Raw genomic sequence first — 19,956 nt, 5'->3', positions numbered from 1 at the left:
TATGCTTTGACAAATGACAGACTTGCGAGTTCTGTGCTGGTCCACTCCTCTCCATCTGGACATTTTTACTTTCTCAGTTTCTGGTTAGAATCTTTTGTGTTTGATCTATCTATTTTTGATTATTTTATCGCTCCTTGTTTTTGGGATAATTTTTGATATTCATTGTTCAAAGGTTTGCACTGTGAGGTAAACATAACTGTGACCCCCCTGTGGGCTTGAATGTGGGGACATCTGGGAAGGCACCCCTTGGTGGCATGGGTGAAGCCCATCATTTTAACATAGGGTTACTGACTCTAATGCCCCGTACACACGATCGGACATTCCGACAGCAAAATCCATGGATTTTTTCCGACGGATGTTGGCTCAAACTTGTCTTGCATGCACACAGTCACAAAAAGTTGGTCGGAAATTGCGAACGTTAAGAACGCGGTGACATACAAAACATACGACAAGCCGAAAAAAATGAAGAAGTTCAATAGCCAGTGCAGCTCTTCTGCTTGATTCTGAGCATGCGTGGAACTTTGTGCGTCGGAATTGCATACACACGATCAGAATGAGAACCAGATCCCAAATTTTGTGCAACGGAAATTCCGATGGAAAATGTCCGATGAAGCCTATACACAATCGGAATTTCCAACAAAAAGCTCCCATTGAAAATTTTCCGTCGGAAGATCCGACCGTGTGCAAGGGGCATTAGTGTGGAAACATTGTGCTTGACATTTTGTACTCTGTTATTGTTTCGATATTATTTTCTGTACAAGCTACTCATTCTTCTATATTGCTTTGTAGAACTGTTACCCCCTGAGGACATTTGTAAAGCTTAATCGAAACACGTTGGGGAATCTTCAGCAGAACTCAAATTGCAGTGCCTTACTTACCAGGGGTTTTGTTACCATCTGAGAATTTTTGTCACTTCACCAGAAACATTGCGTTTATGTATATGTTCTTACATTTTGTACAAAAAACGTGATTTCATGGTAAAGATGCTGCATTAAAGTCCCATGGGAGAAAATTCTTGTACTAAATTTTTTTCCCATTTTTTCCCCATTTTTAATAGTTAACAGGACAAGGGCATGTTCATATGTGAGATCGGTGGGAGGTAAAAACCAGGTGGTTGAGCTGTGGATTTATGCCCCCCCCCTCCATTGATTGCCTGCCTGCCTGAACTTTACCATACAGCCACAGCAGCTATGTTGTGCTTCACGCCCATGGCAAAACTTAAACAGCGTGTTACTTTCAGTGGGCGGGACGGGACTAATGTAGTTCTATGGGGCCACGCCAGGACCACATCACAACTGTGTAGCAATTATAAATCAGGTGGTAAGGAGGTTGCATTGTCTCCTCACTGCCTGTTAAAAACCTCTGAAAAGCAATTTGAGCGTGGATCACTTTTCAGAAGAGCGGCACTGAATGAGCACTGACGGGCACAGACAGGGGCCATGCAGTACACAGAGCCTGCACAGTGTCTCCCACCGTTGCGCCATGTACCCATTGAGATGAATGGGAATCGGAACATACAGTATGTTCTGTACAAGTGCCCAGTCCGATTTTTGCCTAAACTAGGTAGTAGTAGAACACACATAAATAATTTGTATCAAATCAGACAGGCACTGCATAATTGATGGCAGTTTTAAGAAGACTGTGCAATTAGACTGTATAATGTATGGATCACCTTTAAAGTGGATCTTCACTGCATCTGAGCATCATAAACCAAAAACCTTATTTAATTCATTTTTAATAATTAAAGCAAACTTCTCCATCCACCCATGCCTCCATGCTTTATTTTGTTGAGAAATCACTTTGAAAAACAACCACCTAGCATTTCTGGCCATGGTTATCTTGAGTAAGGCCAGTTGATTTATGTAACATTTACTTCCTGGAATCCATCTGCCCTTAGCTCAAGCATGCAGGCAGGAAAGTGTGCTTAGCTGAGAAAACCCTTCCTCCCCTTCTGAAAACTCCTGGAATGTATGACACACAGTGCCTTGAAAAAGTATTCACACCCCTTGAAATTTTCCAAATTACAACTAAGAACGTAAATGTATTTGTTTGGGAAATTGTATGATAGACCAACACAAAGTGATACATAACTGTGAAGTGGAAGGAAAATGATAAATGGTTTTCAATTTTTTTTTACAAATAAATATGTGAAAAGTGTGGGGTGCATTTGTATTCAGCCCCCCTGAGTCAATACTTTATAGAACCACCTTTCGCCTCTACCAGCTTTATACATGTGGAGAGTGAAATTTTTTCCCAATATTCTTGGCAAAATAGCTCAAGCTCTGTCAGATTGGATGGTAAACGTCTGTGAACAGCACTTTTCCAGTCTTGCCACAGATTCTCAATTGGATTTAGGTCTGGACTTTGACTGGGCAATACATGAATATGCTTTGATTTAAACCATTCTATTGTAGCTCTGGCTGTATTTTTAGGGTTGTTGTCCTGCTGGAAGGTGAACCTCTGCCCCAGTCTCAAGTCTTTTGCAGACTCTAACAGGTTTTCTTCAAAGATTGCCATGTATTTAGCTCCATCCATCTTCCCATCAACTCTGACCAGCTTCCCTGTCCCTGCTGAAGAAAAGCATCCCCACAACATGATGCTGCCACCACCATGTTTCACGGTGGGGATGGTGTGTTCAGGGTGATGTACAGTGTTAGTTTTCTGCCACACATAGCATTTTGCTTTTAGGCCAAAAAGTTCAATTTTGGTCTCATGTAAACAGAGAACCTTCTTTCACATGTTTGTTGTGTCCCCCACATGGCTTCTCTCAAACTGCAAATGGGCGTTCTTATGGCTTTTCTTCAACAATGGCTTTCTTCTTGTCGCTCCTCCATAAAGACCAGATTTGTGGAGTGTACGGCTAATTGTTGTCCTGTGGACAGGTTCTCCTACCTAGGCTGTGGATATGGGCCTCTTGGCTGCTTCTCTGATTAATGCTCTCCTTGACGGCCGGTCAGTTTAGGTGGACGGCCATGTCTTGGTAGGTTTGCAGCTGTGCCATACTCTTTACATTTTCCGATGATGGATTGAACAGTGCTCTGTGAGATGTTCGAAGTTTGGGATATTTATTTTTATAACCTAAGCCTGCTTTAAACTTCTCCACAACTTTATCCCTGGCCTGTCTGGTGTGTTCCTTGGCATTTGTGATGCTGTTTGTGCTCGAAGGTTCTCTAACAAACCTCTGAGGGCTTCACAGAACAGCTGTATTTATACTGAGATTAAATAACACACAGCTGGACTTTATTTACTAATTAGGTAACTTCTGAAGGTAATTGGTTCCACTAGATTTTAGTTAGGGGTATTAGTGTAAAGGAGGCTGAATAAAAATGCACGCCACGCTTTTCACATATTTATTTGTAAAAAAAATTGAAAACCATTTATCATTTTTCTTCCACTTCACAATTATATGCCACTTTGTGTTGGTCTATCACATAAAATCCCAATAAAATACATTTAAGTTTTTGGTTGTAACATGACAAAATGTGGAAAATGTCAAGGGGTATGAATACTTTTTCAAGGCAGTGTAATTTGCCTAGGTCAGAAACCAGGAAGTAATTGAAGTGAAGAAATGTAGAAAAAAAAAGGCCTAAAACAAGTAAAATTGATATTCTTTTCTATTGATTTATTAAAGCTAGCAGCATAAGGATTAAACATAATCAATGTTGATTGGGAGAGTGAAGTTCCACTTTGAGACTGTACAATCAGATTGTATAGTGTAGGCCAGCCTAATGCCGCGTACACACGGTCAGAGAATCCGTCGGAATGCGTCTTATCGGACCGTGTCGTCAGATAATCCAACTGTGTGTGGTATGCATCGGACTGATTCCGTCCGAATCTCCGTCCGACCCAATTTTCCAACATGTTGGAAACAATTCCCGACCAACTGGGCCGGTCGGACGTAATCCGATCATGTGTAGAGAATTTTGATCGGACCAAGTGCCACGCATGCTCAGATCAAATTCCTACATCAAAGCTATTGGCTACTAGCCTGAATCTAGTCCCATCGTAACGAAATTACGTCATCACGTTCTGAAAGATCGGATTTTTCGACAACTGAGGCCGCGTACACCCGGGCGGACTGTTCGCCCAACTTAGTTCGTCAGACAATCCGACAAACAGTCCGCTCAAAATTTGCATGAACGGACTTGACCACACACGATGAGCAGACAGTCCGCTGAAAGCGTGCACGATGACGTGAACGGCACGTACGACGGGACGAGAAATTTGACGTCCAATACACTGCAATGCAACCGTCACCGTATAAATCCTTTCTGAGCATGCGCCAAACTTAGTCTGTCGAACAAGCCTACACACTAGCGGACTGTCCGCTGAAACCAAGTTTGGGCGGACAGTCTTACGGAAATTCCGAAAAACTTTGTTCGTCAGACTGTCCGCTGAAACAGTCCGCTGAAGCCCACACACGAGCGGACTGTCCGCTGAAACACTGTTCAGCGGACAAAGTTGGGCGAACAGTCCGACCGTGTGTACGCGGCCTTAAGCCCCATACACACGGTCGGACTTGTACAAACTTTTCCGTGGACTTTTGTACAAAGTGTGTTGTCCACAAGTTTGTATTGCATACACACGGTCGGACTTTTTGACAACAAACACGAACGTAATGACGTCACAACGTACTGACGCCGCTTCAAAAGAGGACGTTCAATGACTCCAGCGCCACCTTTGGTCAACTTCTGTATTGTAGTCTGATCGTTTGCAATGGTTCTGAGCATGCGTGTTTGTACCTTGTACAAAAGTCCGATGCTTTTGCGTACACACGGTAGGACTTTGCTCCATCGGACTTTTGTTGCCAGAAAGTTTGTCCGTTCGCACAGCCAACAAAAGTCCGATGAAAACAGAAAAAGTTTGTCCGATGGAGCGTACACACAGTCGGATGTTGCTCCAAAACAGCTAATTTGCATGTTTGTTGTCAAAAAGTCCGACCGTGTGTACGGGCCTTTAGTCTGACCGTGTGTATGCAACAGTTTCGGACACAATCCGTCAGACTAAATCTGACGGACAAAATCCGACGGATTTGGTTGTGGAAATCTCCGACCGTGTGTACAGGGGCTTATGGTGTGAGAACCTGAAAGATCGATGGCGGGTTTGACAAAAAGTATATAATCAGACATCAAATAAGCAAGACAAAAAAAACATGGTGAGCAGTGAGTGACGGATGAGCGATGCGGCGGAAATAAAATGATCATACAGGGTTAATTGATGCCATTTTTTGGCCCCTATGGGACAAACTTATTTCCAAGCAAGATCAATCGCAAGTGATTCAAAAGGGTGCTTAAAAATACCTATTGATCGACCTTGTGCAATCGATTTTTTTTTTAGCCACAAGCAACATGGGTCAATTAAAACGATATTTCTCTGTATCCGTTCCCCTTCCCACAGCCTCATGTATACATGGGGCGTGTATACGTGTGGCTGCGGGGCAGGCATGCCTCTGCTGCCTATGATTGGCTGTTGGCTTTAATTGGCCGAATAGGTCAGGTAGACCTGAAATCGCCCAAGTTAATTTCTGATGCTGACCCTATGTGTCGCAATTGGTTGCATTGCACATAGTTTTTCAGAGGTGTTTGATGGGTGGTGAAGAAATTATATCAACTCTTCAGTGATTGCTTCAACCCTTAAAATGCCAGCCCACCTTGCCACAACCGCTTGCACTGCATGCGGTTGTATGCTGGTTGCAGTGCGGCCACATTCACTTGAATGGCTTGCATTCTGCAGTGGTAGCGCCTGCTGAAAACTACCATGCAAACCATTGCAGTTGCAGAACGTATACAGCCCTGGGCAGCTGCATGCGCTGGTTTAGCTGGGCATTCAGAAGAGTTAAAACCGTGGCTCAGCCAGATACATTTACCTGCTCATGTGAATGTGCCCCTAAAGTTTCCATACCTCCCAACTTTTAAACTTGAGAATGAGGGACATCTCAGGGAGACAGTGACCTGTGGCGTGAAAAACATGATAGTGGCCAAACATGATAGTGGGAGGGTACATGGAAGGCAGGAAGAATCACTATGGTACATAGTTATATAGTTAGTAAGGTTGAATAAAGACACCAGTCCAACCTGAGTGAGTGGGCGTGTCTACAGAGCACCGCACAGTGTAGACACGCGTGTTTTGTGAGTGTGCGTGTTTTGGGCGGCACAGTGGTGTAGTGGTTAGCACTCTCACCTAGCAGTAAAAAGGGTCGCTGGTTCAAATGCCAACCACAACACTACCTGCCTGGAGTTTGCATGTTCTCCCTGTGCCTGCGTGGGTTTCCTCCGGGTGCTCCGGTTTCCTCCCACACTCCAAAGACATGCTGGTAGGTTAATTGGCTTCTGTCCAAAATTGGCCCCTGTATATGTATGTGAGTTGGGGACCTTGGGTGTGGGGACCAATGTGTGTGTGCTGCGCTGTGTAAATTGACAGCTATATATGGGTACCTTAAATAAATAATATATAATGGAGGAGCATCTTGATGAGATGCAATGTACAGGGATAGGGACAATTGAGGACACTCCCTCAGGATGGACTGGTGTCTTTATTCAACCTTACTAATTATGTTATGTTATGTACAATTATCCGTACCCCTGCACATTGCATCTGATTAAGATGCTCATCTATTATATTATTTAAGGTACTCATATAGCACCATCAATTTACACATACATCGCACACTCACATCTGTCCCTACCCTTAAGGAGCCCACAATCGAAGGTCACCAACTCACATTCATATACTAAGGCCAATTTTTGGACAGAAGCCAATTAACCTACCAGCATGTCTTTGGAGTGGAAGGCAGGAAGGAAGGATCAGTATGGCACATGGAAGGCAGAAAGAATCACTATGGTATATGGAAGGCAGAAAGGAACACTATGGCACATGGAAGGCAGGGAGGATAACGATGCTATATGTATGGCAGGGAGGATCACAATGGTATATGGAAGGCAGGACAAATCACTATGGAACACGGAAGGCAGCGATGATCAATATGGCACATGCTCTTCAATGTACCATAGTAATTTTGTCTTCCATGTGCCATAGTGATTCTAGGAAGGATCACTATGACACATGGACGGGAGGATCACTATGGCACATGAAAGGCAGGAAGGATCACTATGGTACATCGAAGGCAGGAAGGAACACTATGACACATGGAAGGCAGGAAGCATCACTATAGTACATGGAAGGCAGGGAGGAAGGCTCATTATAGCACATGGAAGGCAGGAAGACTATGGCACATGGAAGGTAGGATCACTATGGTACATGGAAGGAAGGATCACTACAACACATGGAAGGCAATAAGAATCACTATGGTACATGGAAGTCAGGAAGGATCATAATATTACATGGAAGGCAGAATTAGATGGAAGGAAGAGAGAGAGAGAGAGAGAGAGGGGGGAGTTCAGTTGTTTACTCACCCAGAGGCTCAGGCAGCAAAATCAGAAGCTTCTTCAAAAGTCCCACTCACACAACCCCTTCACAGGCACAGCATTGGCTGCAAGGCAGTGGTTGTGGGCAGGCACAGGGGGCCATGGGGAGGAGGTGGAGCAGATCTAGCCTACCACCTCTCCCATTCTGCAGGCTGTACACCAGGCTGACGGGGGTGGGGGAGGCTTTGCTGGCTGGGCACTAAGCGAGTCTCAGCCTTGACTGCTGCCGTGCACCTGTCAGGCAGATTAGTGAAGTCTGGGCTCCTCAGCCGGATTCAACCCAGATTTGCGGGACACTGAGATTTACTTTAAAACTCCTAGAATGGTCCCGGCAAATCCGGGACAGTTGCGAAGTATGGGTTTCCTGGCAGTATGTAATGTTTGACAGCCATGCAGATACAGGTGCTTGTCACTTAATGCAGAAACTGTGCACTCACACATCTGTCAAATTGGGACCAGTAACTGCGTCTGCCTGCATCCCAATGCCCATAAATGGGACACCTGTGCATCCTGTGCATGCAAACACAGCCCTTTTCACAGATTCACGCTTTTATATGCTTGTGTGAATGAGGCCTAAGGTCTCATTCATAGGGGGCATATCAATGCGAGACCCACGTGAGGGCCGTGATTGCCCGCATGGAGATGCACGGGTGTTCAGTGGAGCCACTTGCAGGCAGCCCCATTCATGTCAATTTAGGATGCAGCAGCTGCACAAACACAACTGCTGCCATGAATATTACATCTGTGTGGGTGCACGGCCCTGAACTCAGTGTGAGTTTGGGGACTTGCATCTGGACTCACATGGACGCCATATTGGGAGCAGGGGTTACGCCTGTGCAGCTGCTGCATCCCAATTGACAGCAATGGGGATGCTTGCAAGTGGATTCAGAAACACCTGGGCATCTCTGCAAGGGTAAACAGAGCCCTAGCATGGAGTTTGCATTGATACCCCGTGTGAACGAGGCCCAACTCTCATAATGCTGACCTGTGGCTCCGTGACCCCTTGCATCTAGTTGCAGGCCAGTTGCGGTGCAGCCTCATTCACTTGAATGTGTTGTGTTTGATGGTGCTACCACCTGCTGAAAGCGACATACTTTTTAAGTTTTGCCATAAAGCAAAGCATGTATACAGCCCCGAGCGGCTGCATGTTCTAATTTAGGTTGGCGGTCAGGAAGCGTTAAAAACGTGGCTCAACTGCCTGCTTTTACTGCCCTCATGTGAATGAGCTCTTAAAGTGTTAGTTCACCATTACAAAAAAAATGCCTATGCAGGTAAGGGGCATTTGTGAATAAAAACAAACTGTGCAGCTTGGTACATCCAAGACTTGTTCGCATACTGTGAGTCTGCCCAGTCGGGTTGACCTCCTGACGGGTAGTTGTAATGGCTTGAACTACATTTACAATTGTGTTACTGCATATGGACTCTGAGTGCTTTCTGCCGCTGCACCACGCTGCATCTCCCACAGGTAAGTAAATAGCCTACACCTACATTTACCAGTCACTTTATTAGGTACACCCATTCAATTGCTTGGTAACACAAAGTGCTAATCAGCCAATCACATGGCAGCAACTCAATGCATTTAGGCATCTAGACGTGGTGAAGACGACTTACTGAAGTTCAAACCAAGCATCAGAATGGGGAAGAAAGGTTATTTAACCACCTTCAGACCGGACCATTTTGCTGGTAAATGACCAGAGGTCTTTTTACAATTTGGCACTGCGCTGCTTTAACTGGTAATTGCGCGGTCATGCAATGTTGTACCCAAACAAAATTTGCGTCCTTTTCTTCCCACAAATAGAGCTTTCTTTTGATGGTATTTGATTGCCTCTACGATTTTTATTTTTTGCGATATAAACGTAAAAAGACCGCAAATTTTGAAAAAAAATGATATTTTCTACTTTTTGTTATTAGAAAAATCCAATAAACTCAATTTTAGTCATACATTTAGGCCAAAATGTATTCAGCCACATGTCTTTGGTAAAAAAAAAGTCAATAATTGTATATTCATTGGTTTGCGCAAAAGTTGTCACATCTACAAACTAAGGTACGTTTTCTGGAATTTACGCAGCTTTTAGTTTACGACTGCCTATCTCATTTCTTGAGGTGCTAAAATGGCAGGGCAGTACAAAACCCCCCCCAAATGACCCCATTTTGGAAAGTAGACACCCTAAGGAAATTGATAAGTGGCATGTTGAGCCCATTGAATATTTTATTTTTTTGCCTCAAGCGATTGAATAATGACAAAAAATTTTTTTTTTTTTTTTTACACAAAGTTGTCACTAAATGATATATTGCTCACACATGCTATGGGCATATGTGAAATGACACCCCAAAATAAATTCTGCTGCTTCTCCTGAGTACGGGGATACCACATATGTGGGACTTTTTGGGAGCCTAGCCGCGTACGGGGCCCCGAAAACCAAGCACCGCCTTCAGGCTTTCTAAGGGCGTAAATTTTTGATTTCACTTCTCACTACCTATTACAGTTTTGAAGGCCATAAAATGCCAAGATGGCACAAAACCCCCACAAATGACCCCATTTTAGAAAGTAGACACCCCAAGCTATTTGCTGAGAGGCATTTTGAGTCCATGGAATATTTTATATTTTGCCACAAGTTGCGGGAAAATTACAAACTTTAATTTTTTTTTATTTTTTTTTCACAAAGTTGTCACTAAATGATATATTGCTCACACATGCTATGGGCATATGTGAAATGACACCCCAAAATAAATTCTGCTGCTTCTCCTGAGTACGGGGATACCACATATGTGGGACTTTTTGGGAGCCTAGCCGCGTACGGGGCCCCGAAAACCAAGAACCGCCTTCAGGTTTTCTAAGGGCGTAAATATTTGACTTCACTCCTCACTACCTATTACAGTTTTGAAGGCCATAAAATGCCAAGATGGCACAAAACTCCCCACAAATGACCCCATTTTAGAAAGTAGACACCCCAAGCTATTTGCTGAGAGGCATGTTGAGTCCATGGAATATTTTATATTTTGCCACAAGTTGCGGGAAAATTACAAACTTTTTTTTTTTTTTTTTTTTTTCACAAAGTTGTCACTAAATGATATATTGCTCACGCATGCCATGGGCATATGTGAAATGACACCCCAAAATAAATTCTGCTGCTTCTCCTGAGTACGGGGATACCACATATGTGGGACTTTTTGGGAGCCTAGCCACGTACGGGGCCCCGAAAACCAAGCACCGCCTTCAGGCTTTCTAAGGGCGTTACAGTTTTGAAGGCCATAAAATGCCAAGATGGCACAAACCCCCCCAAATGACCCCATTTTGGAAAGTAGACACCCCTAAATTTAGGGGTACACTAGTGAGACTAGGTAATAAATGGCGGGTGCCCTGAAACTATAAAAAAAATAACTAACCAACCAGCGTCACCTGTAACAGTTATATGGTGATTACTGGTGAAAGGATTAACTAGGGGGCAATCAGGGGGCTTTATGCGGTAGTATATGGGGGTCCCTGGCGCTATAAAAAGCTGCGGCGAACCTAAATACCTACCTGCCTAACTAGCGTCACCTGTGACACTAATACAGTGATCAGAAAAACGATCGCTTATTAGGCTGGGTTCACACTGGAGCGATGCGGGAACGCCACGAATCCGCGGCGGGTTCCCGCATTACATGCCTCCCGGCGGCAGTTCACACTGCCCTATGCGAACTGCTGGGAGTGTCAGTGAAATGTTAATGACACCCCCAGATCAGTTCGCATATCGCAGTGCGATCTGCAAACTCGGATCGCATGGTGTGAACACCCATGCGATCCGATTCTGCTGCGGACCAAAAAAAGGGTCCCGTGCGAGTTTGCGGCGGGTGCGACACGAATTCAGCCATACTATCTGTATGGCTGAACTCGAATCGCACAGAGATAGGATGTGATTTGCACTGCAGTGCGAATCACATCCGTTCTCATAAACCGCTGCAATGTGAACCCAGCCTTAGTGACACTGGCGACGGGGGGTGATCACGGGGTTAAACCTTTATTGGGGGGGTTAGGGGGGTACCTTAGAACTAAAGGGGGCTAACCCTAACTGCCCTAACAGTTATTACAGTCACAAATGACACCCGCCGGGTGATCAGGGGGTTAAACCTTTATTAGGTAATAAATGGCGGGTGCCCTGAAACTATAAAAAAATAACTAACCAACCAGCGTCACCTGTAACAGTTATATGGTGATCACTGGTGAAAGGGTTAACTAGGGGGCAATCAGGGGGCTTTATGCGGTAGTATATGGGGGTCCCTGGCGCTATAAAAAGCTGCGGCGAACCTAAATTCCTACCTGCCTAACTAGCGTCACCTGTGATTAGGCTGGGTTCACACTGGAGCGATGCGGGAACGCCACGAATCCACGGCGGGTTCCTGCATCGCATGCCTCCCGGCGGCAGTTCACACTGCCCTATGCGAACTGCTGGGAGTGTCAGTGAAATGTTAATGACACCCCCAGATCAGTTCGCATATCGCAGTGCGATCTGCAAACTCGGATCGCATGGTGTGAACACCCATGCGATCCGATTTTCTGCTGCGGGCCAAAAAAAGGGTCCCGTGCGAATTTGCCGCGGGTGCGGCGGGTGCGACACGAATTCAGCCATACTATCTGTATGGCTGAACTCGAATCGCACAGAGATCGGATGTGATTTGCACTGCAGTGCGGTGCGAATCACATTCGTTCTCATAAACCGCTGCAATGTGAACCCAGCCTTAGTGACACTGGCGACGGGGGGTGATCACGGGGTTAAACCTTTATTGGGGGGGTTAGGGGGGTACCTTAGAACTAAAGGGGGCTAACCCTAACTGCCCTAACAGTTATTACAGTCACAAATGACACCAATGCAAAAAAAAAAAAAAGCAATTGGTGTCACTGTGACTGGGGGGGCAGGGGTAATTGGGGGGTGATCGGGGGGTAAAGGGGGGGTGTGAGTGTGCCTGGCATGTTCTACTGTATGTGTGGTGTGTTGGTGCAACTCACCGAACCTCTCTCCTCGGTGCCGGAACGAAAAATACCGACACGGAGGAGAGAATACATCACTTCCTCTCCTGTGTTTACATTACAGGAGAGGAAATGATGTCACGGGACATTTTCATTCGTCGGGAGCGATCGCGAGGGGGTGGCCATGAATGAATGGCCGTCCCCTCGTCCGGGATCGCTCCCGAACGAATACCGACCGCCGCAGGCACCGGGCGGGGGCCCGATCGGGCCCCCGACCGGCGGGCAGGCAAGGACGTACATGTAAGCCCTTATGCCTGCCCGTGCCATTCTGTCGACGTACATCGTCGTGCGGCGGTCGGCAAGTGGTTAAAGTGGTTCTGCACCTAAAAAAAAAAAATATTAAAAGCCAGCAGCTACTAATATTGCAGCTGCTGACTTTTAATAAAATCAAACTTACCTGTCCCTGGGTCCAGCGATGTCGGCGGCAGATGACGAGCGATCGCTCGCCCCGCTGCTGCCACCGCCGCCATCCTCTGTCAGGGAATCGGGAAGTGAAGCATGGCGGCTTCACTGCCCGGTTCCCTACTGCGCATGCGCGAGTCGCGCTGCGCGTCTCTTCAGATCCCCCGCTGTGTCCTGGGAACTGTGTGTTTCCCAGAACACAATGGGGGGGCGTCTGCGGGGATCTGCGGCGGGCTGCCAGGAAGTGGGTGCAGATACCTGGATTATCCAGGTAACTGCACCCCCCTCCCCCCTGAAAGGTGCCGATTGTGGCACCGGAGGGGGGGGGATCAGATCAGCGGAACTTCCCCTTTGGGGTGAAGAACCGCTTTAAGTGATTTTGAACATGGGATGGTTGTTGGTGCCAGATGGGCTGATCTGAGTATTTAAAAAACTGACGATCTACTGGGATTTTCACGCACAGCTATCTCTAGGGTTTATAGACAATGGTCTGAAAAAGATATCCAGTGAGCTGCAGTTGTGTGGCAGAAAACACCTGGTTGATGTCAGAAGTCAGAAGTAAATGGTCAGACTGAGATGAGATGATAGCAAGGCAACAGTAACAAAAATGACCAATCTTTACAACCAAGGTATGCAGAATATCATCTCTAAATGCACAACACATCGAACCTTGAAGCAGATGGGCTACAGCAGCCGAAGACCACACCAGGTTCCACTCCTGTCAGCTAAGAACAGGAAACTGAGGCTACAATTCACACAGGATCACCAAAATTGGACAACGTTGCCTGGTCTGATGAGTCTTAATTTCAGCTGCAGCAATCAGAGGGTAGGGTTTGGTGTAAACAACATAAAAGCATGGATCCATCCTGCCTTGTATTAACGGTTCAGTCTGGTGGTGGTGCAATGGTGTGGGTGATATTTTCTTGGCACACTATGGGCCCCTTAGTACCAATTGAGCATCATTTAAATGCCATGGCCTACCTGAGTATTGTTGCTGACCGTGTCCTGTGTTGGAGGTGTACATCAAGTCCTGTACCATATCTTCACCCTCTCACCCACCTTGTCTGAACCCTTAATCCTCTCCTGTACCATCTCCGCACCCTCTCTGACAATCTCCTGTACCATCTCCGCACCCTCTCTGACAATCTTCTGTACCATCCCCGCACCCTCTCTGACAATCTCCTGTACCATCTCCGCACCCTCTCTGACAATCTCCTGTACCATCTCCGCACCCTCTCTGACAATCTCCTGTACCATCTCCACACCCTCTATGACAATCTCCTGTACCATCTCCGCACCCTCTCTGACAATCTCCTGTACCATCTCCGCACCCTCTCTCACAGTCTCCTGTACCATCTCCGCACCCTCTCTGACAATCTCCTGTACCATCTGTGCACCCTCTCTGATAGTCTCCTGTACCATCTCCGCACCCTCTCTGACAATCTTCTGTACCATCTCCGCACCCTCCCTGACAATCTCCTGTACCATCTCCGCACCCTCTCTGACAGTCTCCTATACCATCTCCGCACCCTCTCTGACAATCTTCTGTACCATCTCCGCACCGTCTCTGACCCTCTCCCTTTCTCTCTCCCTCTTTCTCTACTTTTCTCTCTCCCTCTTTCTCCCTTCATCCCTCTTTCATCTCAGACTAACCACACCCCCGTTAAGCCACACCCAATATTTAGTTTAAGCCACGCCCATTTTGCGCAACGGTACATGGCACATTTAAGCCACACCTACAAATGAATGCCCCGCCCCTAATTAAATGGAGACTCCGCTTACAAACAAAAAAAGTGTCCCTATAAATTTTTTCAGAATGTTGGCAACTATGCCTACAGATAAACCTTAATGCAGGCTTACCTGTAGGCAGGGGCATTTCTAGGGGGTGGCTATTGGGGCTGACATTATCTCTCACTGCCCACTACACGCCATCGCTCTTCCACCCTCACAGTGCGGTGGAGTGGAGGTCACGTGCTTCCTGTCATCGTGAAGTTCTACTTTGCAGCCAGACCCCATTGCTTCAATGTTGGAGGTGCGGCGGGGAGCAGTGAGATGACATCATCTCTCACTGCCTGCCCCGCATCACCGCTCTCCTGCTCTCACTAAATGGACCAGTGCTGCTGTCCTGCCACCAATGCAGCCTCAGTGCACATTTGGTGGCACTGGCTGGCATGGCAAGTGACAATCCACATTAGTTGGCAAGTGACACCCCACATCTGGTGGCTGGTGACGTGGCAAGTGACAATCTGCAAATGGAGCCAGGAGACGTGGCAAGTGACAATCTGCAAATGGCGGCAGGAGACGTGGCAAGTGACAATCTGCAAATGGTGGCAGGAGACGTGGCAAGTGACAATCTGCAAATGGTGGCAGGTGACATGGCAAGTGACAATCCACATCTGGTGGCAAGCTACATGCCAAGTGACAATCCACATCTAGTGACAGGTGATGGTGGCAAGTAACACGCTGCATCTGGTGACAGGAGATGTGGCAAGTGACACACTGCATCTGGTGACAGGAGATGTGGCAAGTGGCACACTGCATCTGGTGACAGGAGATGTGGCAAGTGACACGCTGCATCTGGTGATAGGAGATGTGGCAAGTGACACGCTGCATCTGGTGATAGGAGATGTGGCAAGTAACACGCTGCATCTGGTGACAGGTGATGGTGGCAAGTGACACGCTGCATCTGGTGACAGGAGATGTGGCAAGTGACACACCCAGGGCTCCCAGTGATTCTGCAGAATGGTGAGTTGAACCACTTCCTTATATATTACAATGTAACAATAGAAATAATGCACTTCAATCACGCTGACACCATATCAACCATGGTGCCATGATGACTGAAGAGCCAACACCAGCCATCGCCCGTGAAAAATTGCTTACCACCAGTCACCAGTGGTGTACTAGAGTTTACCACCACATTATGGCAGTTCTGAAGGCTAAAGGGGTTTCAACCCTGTACTAGTAAGGTGCACCTAATAAAGTGGCCGGGGAGTGTATAGCAAAGGCAATATTCAACTTTAGGCAGAGCTGCACAGTTTGTTTTTATTTACCAGACACATCTTATCTCTTATCTGCATCTGTGTTGTGAAGTATGAAGTGGAGCTGTGCAGCCATAAAGTCGGGCATTTCCATTTCCTGTGTTCTTGGTTAAGGTTTCCTGTGAGTATGTCATGTCTGTGTATAGATACATTTAGGGACTATACAGTATATACTGTGTGGGTATATGTATATATATATTATACATTTGGGGACTGTGTGTGTGTATATGTATCTATATATATATATATATATATATATATATATAATACATTTGGAAACTATACTGTATACACTGTGTGTGTATATATATATATATATATATATATATATATATATATATATATATATATATATATAATTATACATTTGGGGACTATACTGTATATACTGTGTATATTATATACGCACATTTGGAAACTATTCTGTATACACTGTGTATGAGGGTATATATATATATACATTTGGGGACTATACTGTATATATTGTGTGTTTATATATATATATATATATATATATATATATATATATATATACACAGTATATACAGTATACTGTATATATATATATATATATATATATATATATATATATATATATAAAATATTTTTGGAAACTATACTGTATACACTATGTGTGGGGGTGTATATATATCATACATTTGGGGACTATACTGTGTATATATATATATATATATATATATATATATATATATTTATTATACATTTTGGAACTATACTGTATACACTGTGAGTATATATATATATATATATATATATATATATATATATAAAATATATATTATACATTTGGGAACATTTATTTATTACAGGTACTTCTATAGCCCTGACAATTTCTTCATATATATATACACACACTATATATTGGGTTTCTGTGTAGAACGTAAACAGAGGAGATGAGTGTCACTCTCTGTGGTAACACACGCCCCTGCAATTGTACATCTTGACCACTAGGGGCAGCCTCCTTCCTCCTGGCTGCACACACACACACTGACATTGCTGCTGCTGGCTGTAAAGTTTAAATGGCCAGGACAAGGAGGTGTCTGATGTGAAGTGTGGGGGGCCCCAGCCTGCAGCTTGGATCAGGGTTGGGGGAGAAAGGTCAGCAGCCCTGAGCCTGTCTCACACACACACCCAGGGTAAGGACACATCCTCCCCTCCTCCATTGCCTGTGTATCATCTGTCTCTCTCTTTTCAGCCTCTCCCCCTCTAGACCTCCCTCCTCTCCCTCCTCGCCTGGCAATGAACAGCTGCCTTTGCATGAAAAGAAGGGACGATTTTCCACGCTTAACAGTTAAGTGTATTCACCCCCCCTCTCTCCTCCATCATCTGCAAAGCAGAGAGCCTGTGTCCTGTGTCTGTCCATTGTCCTCAGCGGTGGAGGATGGCCATGTTTTCCTGGAAGCTGCCAGGCCTGAGCCCCCTGGAGGAGTAGATGTCTGTATTAACCCTTCCTGTCTGTCTAGGGATGCATGGCATGAGGTTGTAGGATGAGAGCCGCTCTCCTCCATTGCAGCATTTTGCTTTTCTCTTTAACCCCCCCTCCTCCTCCTCCTCTTTCACCTCCCTCCCTTCCTTCCTTCCTTCCCTTTCCATGGCAACCAGCCTCAAATCTCTCCTCTCTGTGTGTACAATGTCCGTCACTTGTGTGTGCTGATGTATGAAGTGGAGGTGTGCAGCCAGAAAGTCGGGCATTTCCGTTGCCTGTGTGCTATATGAATGATGGAAGCATCTGTGGAAGAGAATCTGAATATTTGGAGGTGAGGGGCCTACTTCTGGATGTGAGGCCTGGCACTGGTAACCCCGCACACGTGTGTTTTGTGATGATGGGATTGGGGGGGGGGGGGTGTGCATGTGCTGATGGCGGGGGTCATCCTTCGAACATCAAACCTGTGCTCCTCAGCTGCAGGATGTGTCAGCTGATGTAAACAAAGCGGCACAAATGACCCAACTGGCAGCTTCTTGGAGAAAGAATGCCTGTGCGGAGTTCCACTGGAGAGTCGGAGTTTGGCAGACGCTCTACTTCATCTTTCAATGATAATTGTGCACATTGGGGAACTATATCAGCTATGCATTCCCTAATCTGTCCACAACCACCTGACACATGTTCCGTACCTGCTCCCACTTCCGGTCAGATCACCTAGGCCAGTGATGGTGACCCTTGGCACCCCAGATGTTCTGGAACTACATTTACCATGATGCAGTGTAGTGGAGCATCCTGGGAAATGTTGTGTCAAAACCTCTGGGGTGCCAAGATTCGCCATCACTGACCTAGGCAATTCCACTGAAAGTTCTTTCTCCCCGTCACAGGAAGGTGCAGGACCATTCACAAAGTGGAGTTTGGCTCGCGCATACGCAGTGGGAAGCAGCAAGGAGTCAAAGCTGGCTTCCCCCACATGCTGACGTCCGGGACCTGAAGACTGGTAAAGAACTGGCCTGGGTGAGGACAGCGCTGGATCCTTGCACAGGTAAGGTTAGATTCACACTAGAACATGGTGCAGGAAACCTGTGTTCTATGTGCTTTTCTTGCACTGAGTTCAAAACGCGCTGCAGTTGCAAACTGTAGCGGAGGGTCAATGTTCAGCTATATACACCCCAAACACAGGTCACAATTGTAGTGCGTTTGCCTGCACTGGATCACATGGTACTTTTGTACTGGTTACAGTGCGTTTCCAAAAGTAGTGCATGGAAGCACATACACAAAAAAAAACAGCATGACATAAAATATTTACCCCTTTAGGCAGCTATTTAAGCCTAGGTTTACACTAATACGGTGCAGGAAGCCTGACAATCTGTACGCGTTTCACGCACCACTTTCAGATCGCACTGCTCTTGCAACCCGCATTGGGGGTCAGAGCAATCTTAACAACACCCCAAACACAGTGGGTTTGCAGGCACTGGATCATACCAGATCGCATGGTGCAAAAGTACTATGTGATCCGGTTGCAGTGTGTTTCTAACCGTGGTGCGTGCACTACTTTTGGGCCCATTCACAATGAATGGGCTCAAATAGCACTGCACTGAATCCTATGTGAATCAATTAGGAATGTGCAGCCCGTTTCTGTGTGGTTCATAGTGTGAACCGGGGCTGTTTCTAACAGTGTCAGTCTCTAATAGGGTGGATTTCACTAGTAAAAAGGCTTGATTTAAATTGTAATTTTTAAAACGCTTTAATTTTTCATCTCTGCCCTGCAGCGGCTTCTCTGACCCGCTGTTGAATCACCGACAGTCGCATTCACTTTAATGGGATGGCTGGTGATGCGGCAGTGACGCAACAAGGTGAGGGATGTGGCAGCAGTAGACGAGTGGATGCCCGCTAACAGGTGCTGCCATGATGGATCTGAAATGACAGGTGCTCTTTACATGTAAGGACTCATTCTTGCTGGTAGTTAGAATCTTTAATATTCTTTTATCGAGCCACCAGGCCTTGCATCTTTGTTGCATTGCTTGCAGTTTGCACACATACCCGCTTTACCCATAGGTAGAGGAACTTCATTAAAATATTCCTAAACTGGGTCTCTTTTATGGCCTTTTGCCATTTTGCTCCTCAAGGGAGGAATAAAGCGCTTCAAGCTATGTGCAGAAAGCGCACAAGCTTTATAAGCTGCTTAATCTGTTTCACTTTCATTTTTACTGGTTGCCCTTCCTCCTCACACTTAGTGCTTGGTACAGATGCATTTCTCTTCCAACAATCATACAGTTTGTATTGTACATAGATTTGAAAAACAATTTGATAAAGGATTTTTCCTGAACTTTGTTTTATCTCATAGGCACTGTGAAGTTGTGTGAATGCAGTGCATGTGGTCTCAGCTTGCAGAGCTTGGATTAATTGAATGAGTTTACCAAAAGTGTAAATATTGCAGAATATACAGCCTCTCGGGTAATTTTTCTCCTTCATTGATGTACGCTGATGAGGCGGCAGTGATGAGCATTGATGGGTGGCAATAATGGGCACTGATAGGCAGCACTGCTAGGTGCTGCCTATTGGTACCACTGGTGGGCATTAATAGGTGGCACTGGCAGGTGGCACTGCCAGGGGGTACTTGTGTGCAAAGAGGAGACA

General features: G+C 45.8%; 1 protein-coding gene across 8 annotated transcripts in view; it reads left to right on the top strand.

The window, feature by feature from the left end:
- The window catches only part of MVB12B (multivesicular body subunit 12B), a 270,594-nt gene that overhangs the window by 32,579 nt on the left and 218,059 nt on the right, over positions 1 to 19,956 (top strand). The window contains exons 1-2 of one of the 8 annotated variants that reach the window (XM_077478989.1): positions 15,979 to 15,996; positions 17,092 to 17,186. The exons of 1 other annotated variant lie outside the window; for it this stretch is intronic. In XM_077478989.1, the coding sequence (XP_077335115.1) occupies positions 17,136 to 17,186 (51 nt within the window). In that variant the 5' untranslated portion in view covers positions 15,979 to 15,996; positions 17,092 to 17,135. Of the gene's footprint in view, positions 1 to 15,978; positions 15,997 to 16,851; positions 17,033 to 17,091; positions 17,187 to 17,218; positions 17,331 to 17,474; positions 17,654 to 18,203; positions 18,362 to 19,956 lie in introns of those variants that run through there. 6 more of the 8 variants (XM_077478992.1, XM_077478993.1, XM_077478988.1 and 3 more) reach the window with 6 other exon arrangements.

The sequence above is a fragment of the Lithobates pipiens genome, unplaced genomic scaffold (assembly GCF_037356315.1).
Source record: "Lithobates pipiens isolate NorthernLeopardFrog02 unplaced genomic scaffold, aLitPip1_a1.2 Scaffold_1, whole genome shotgun sequence".
Lineage (NCBI taxonomy): Eukaryota > Metazoa > Chordata > Amphibia > Anura > Ranidae > Lithobates > Lithobates pipiens.
Note: the sequence above shows the minus strand (reverse complement) of the source record. Positions and strands in the feature narration are given on the sequence as shown.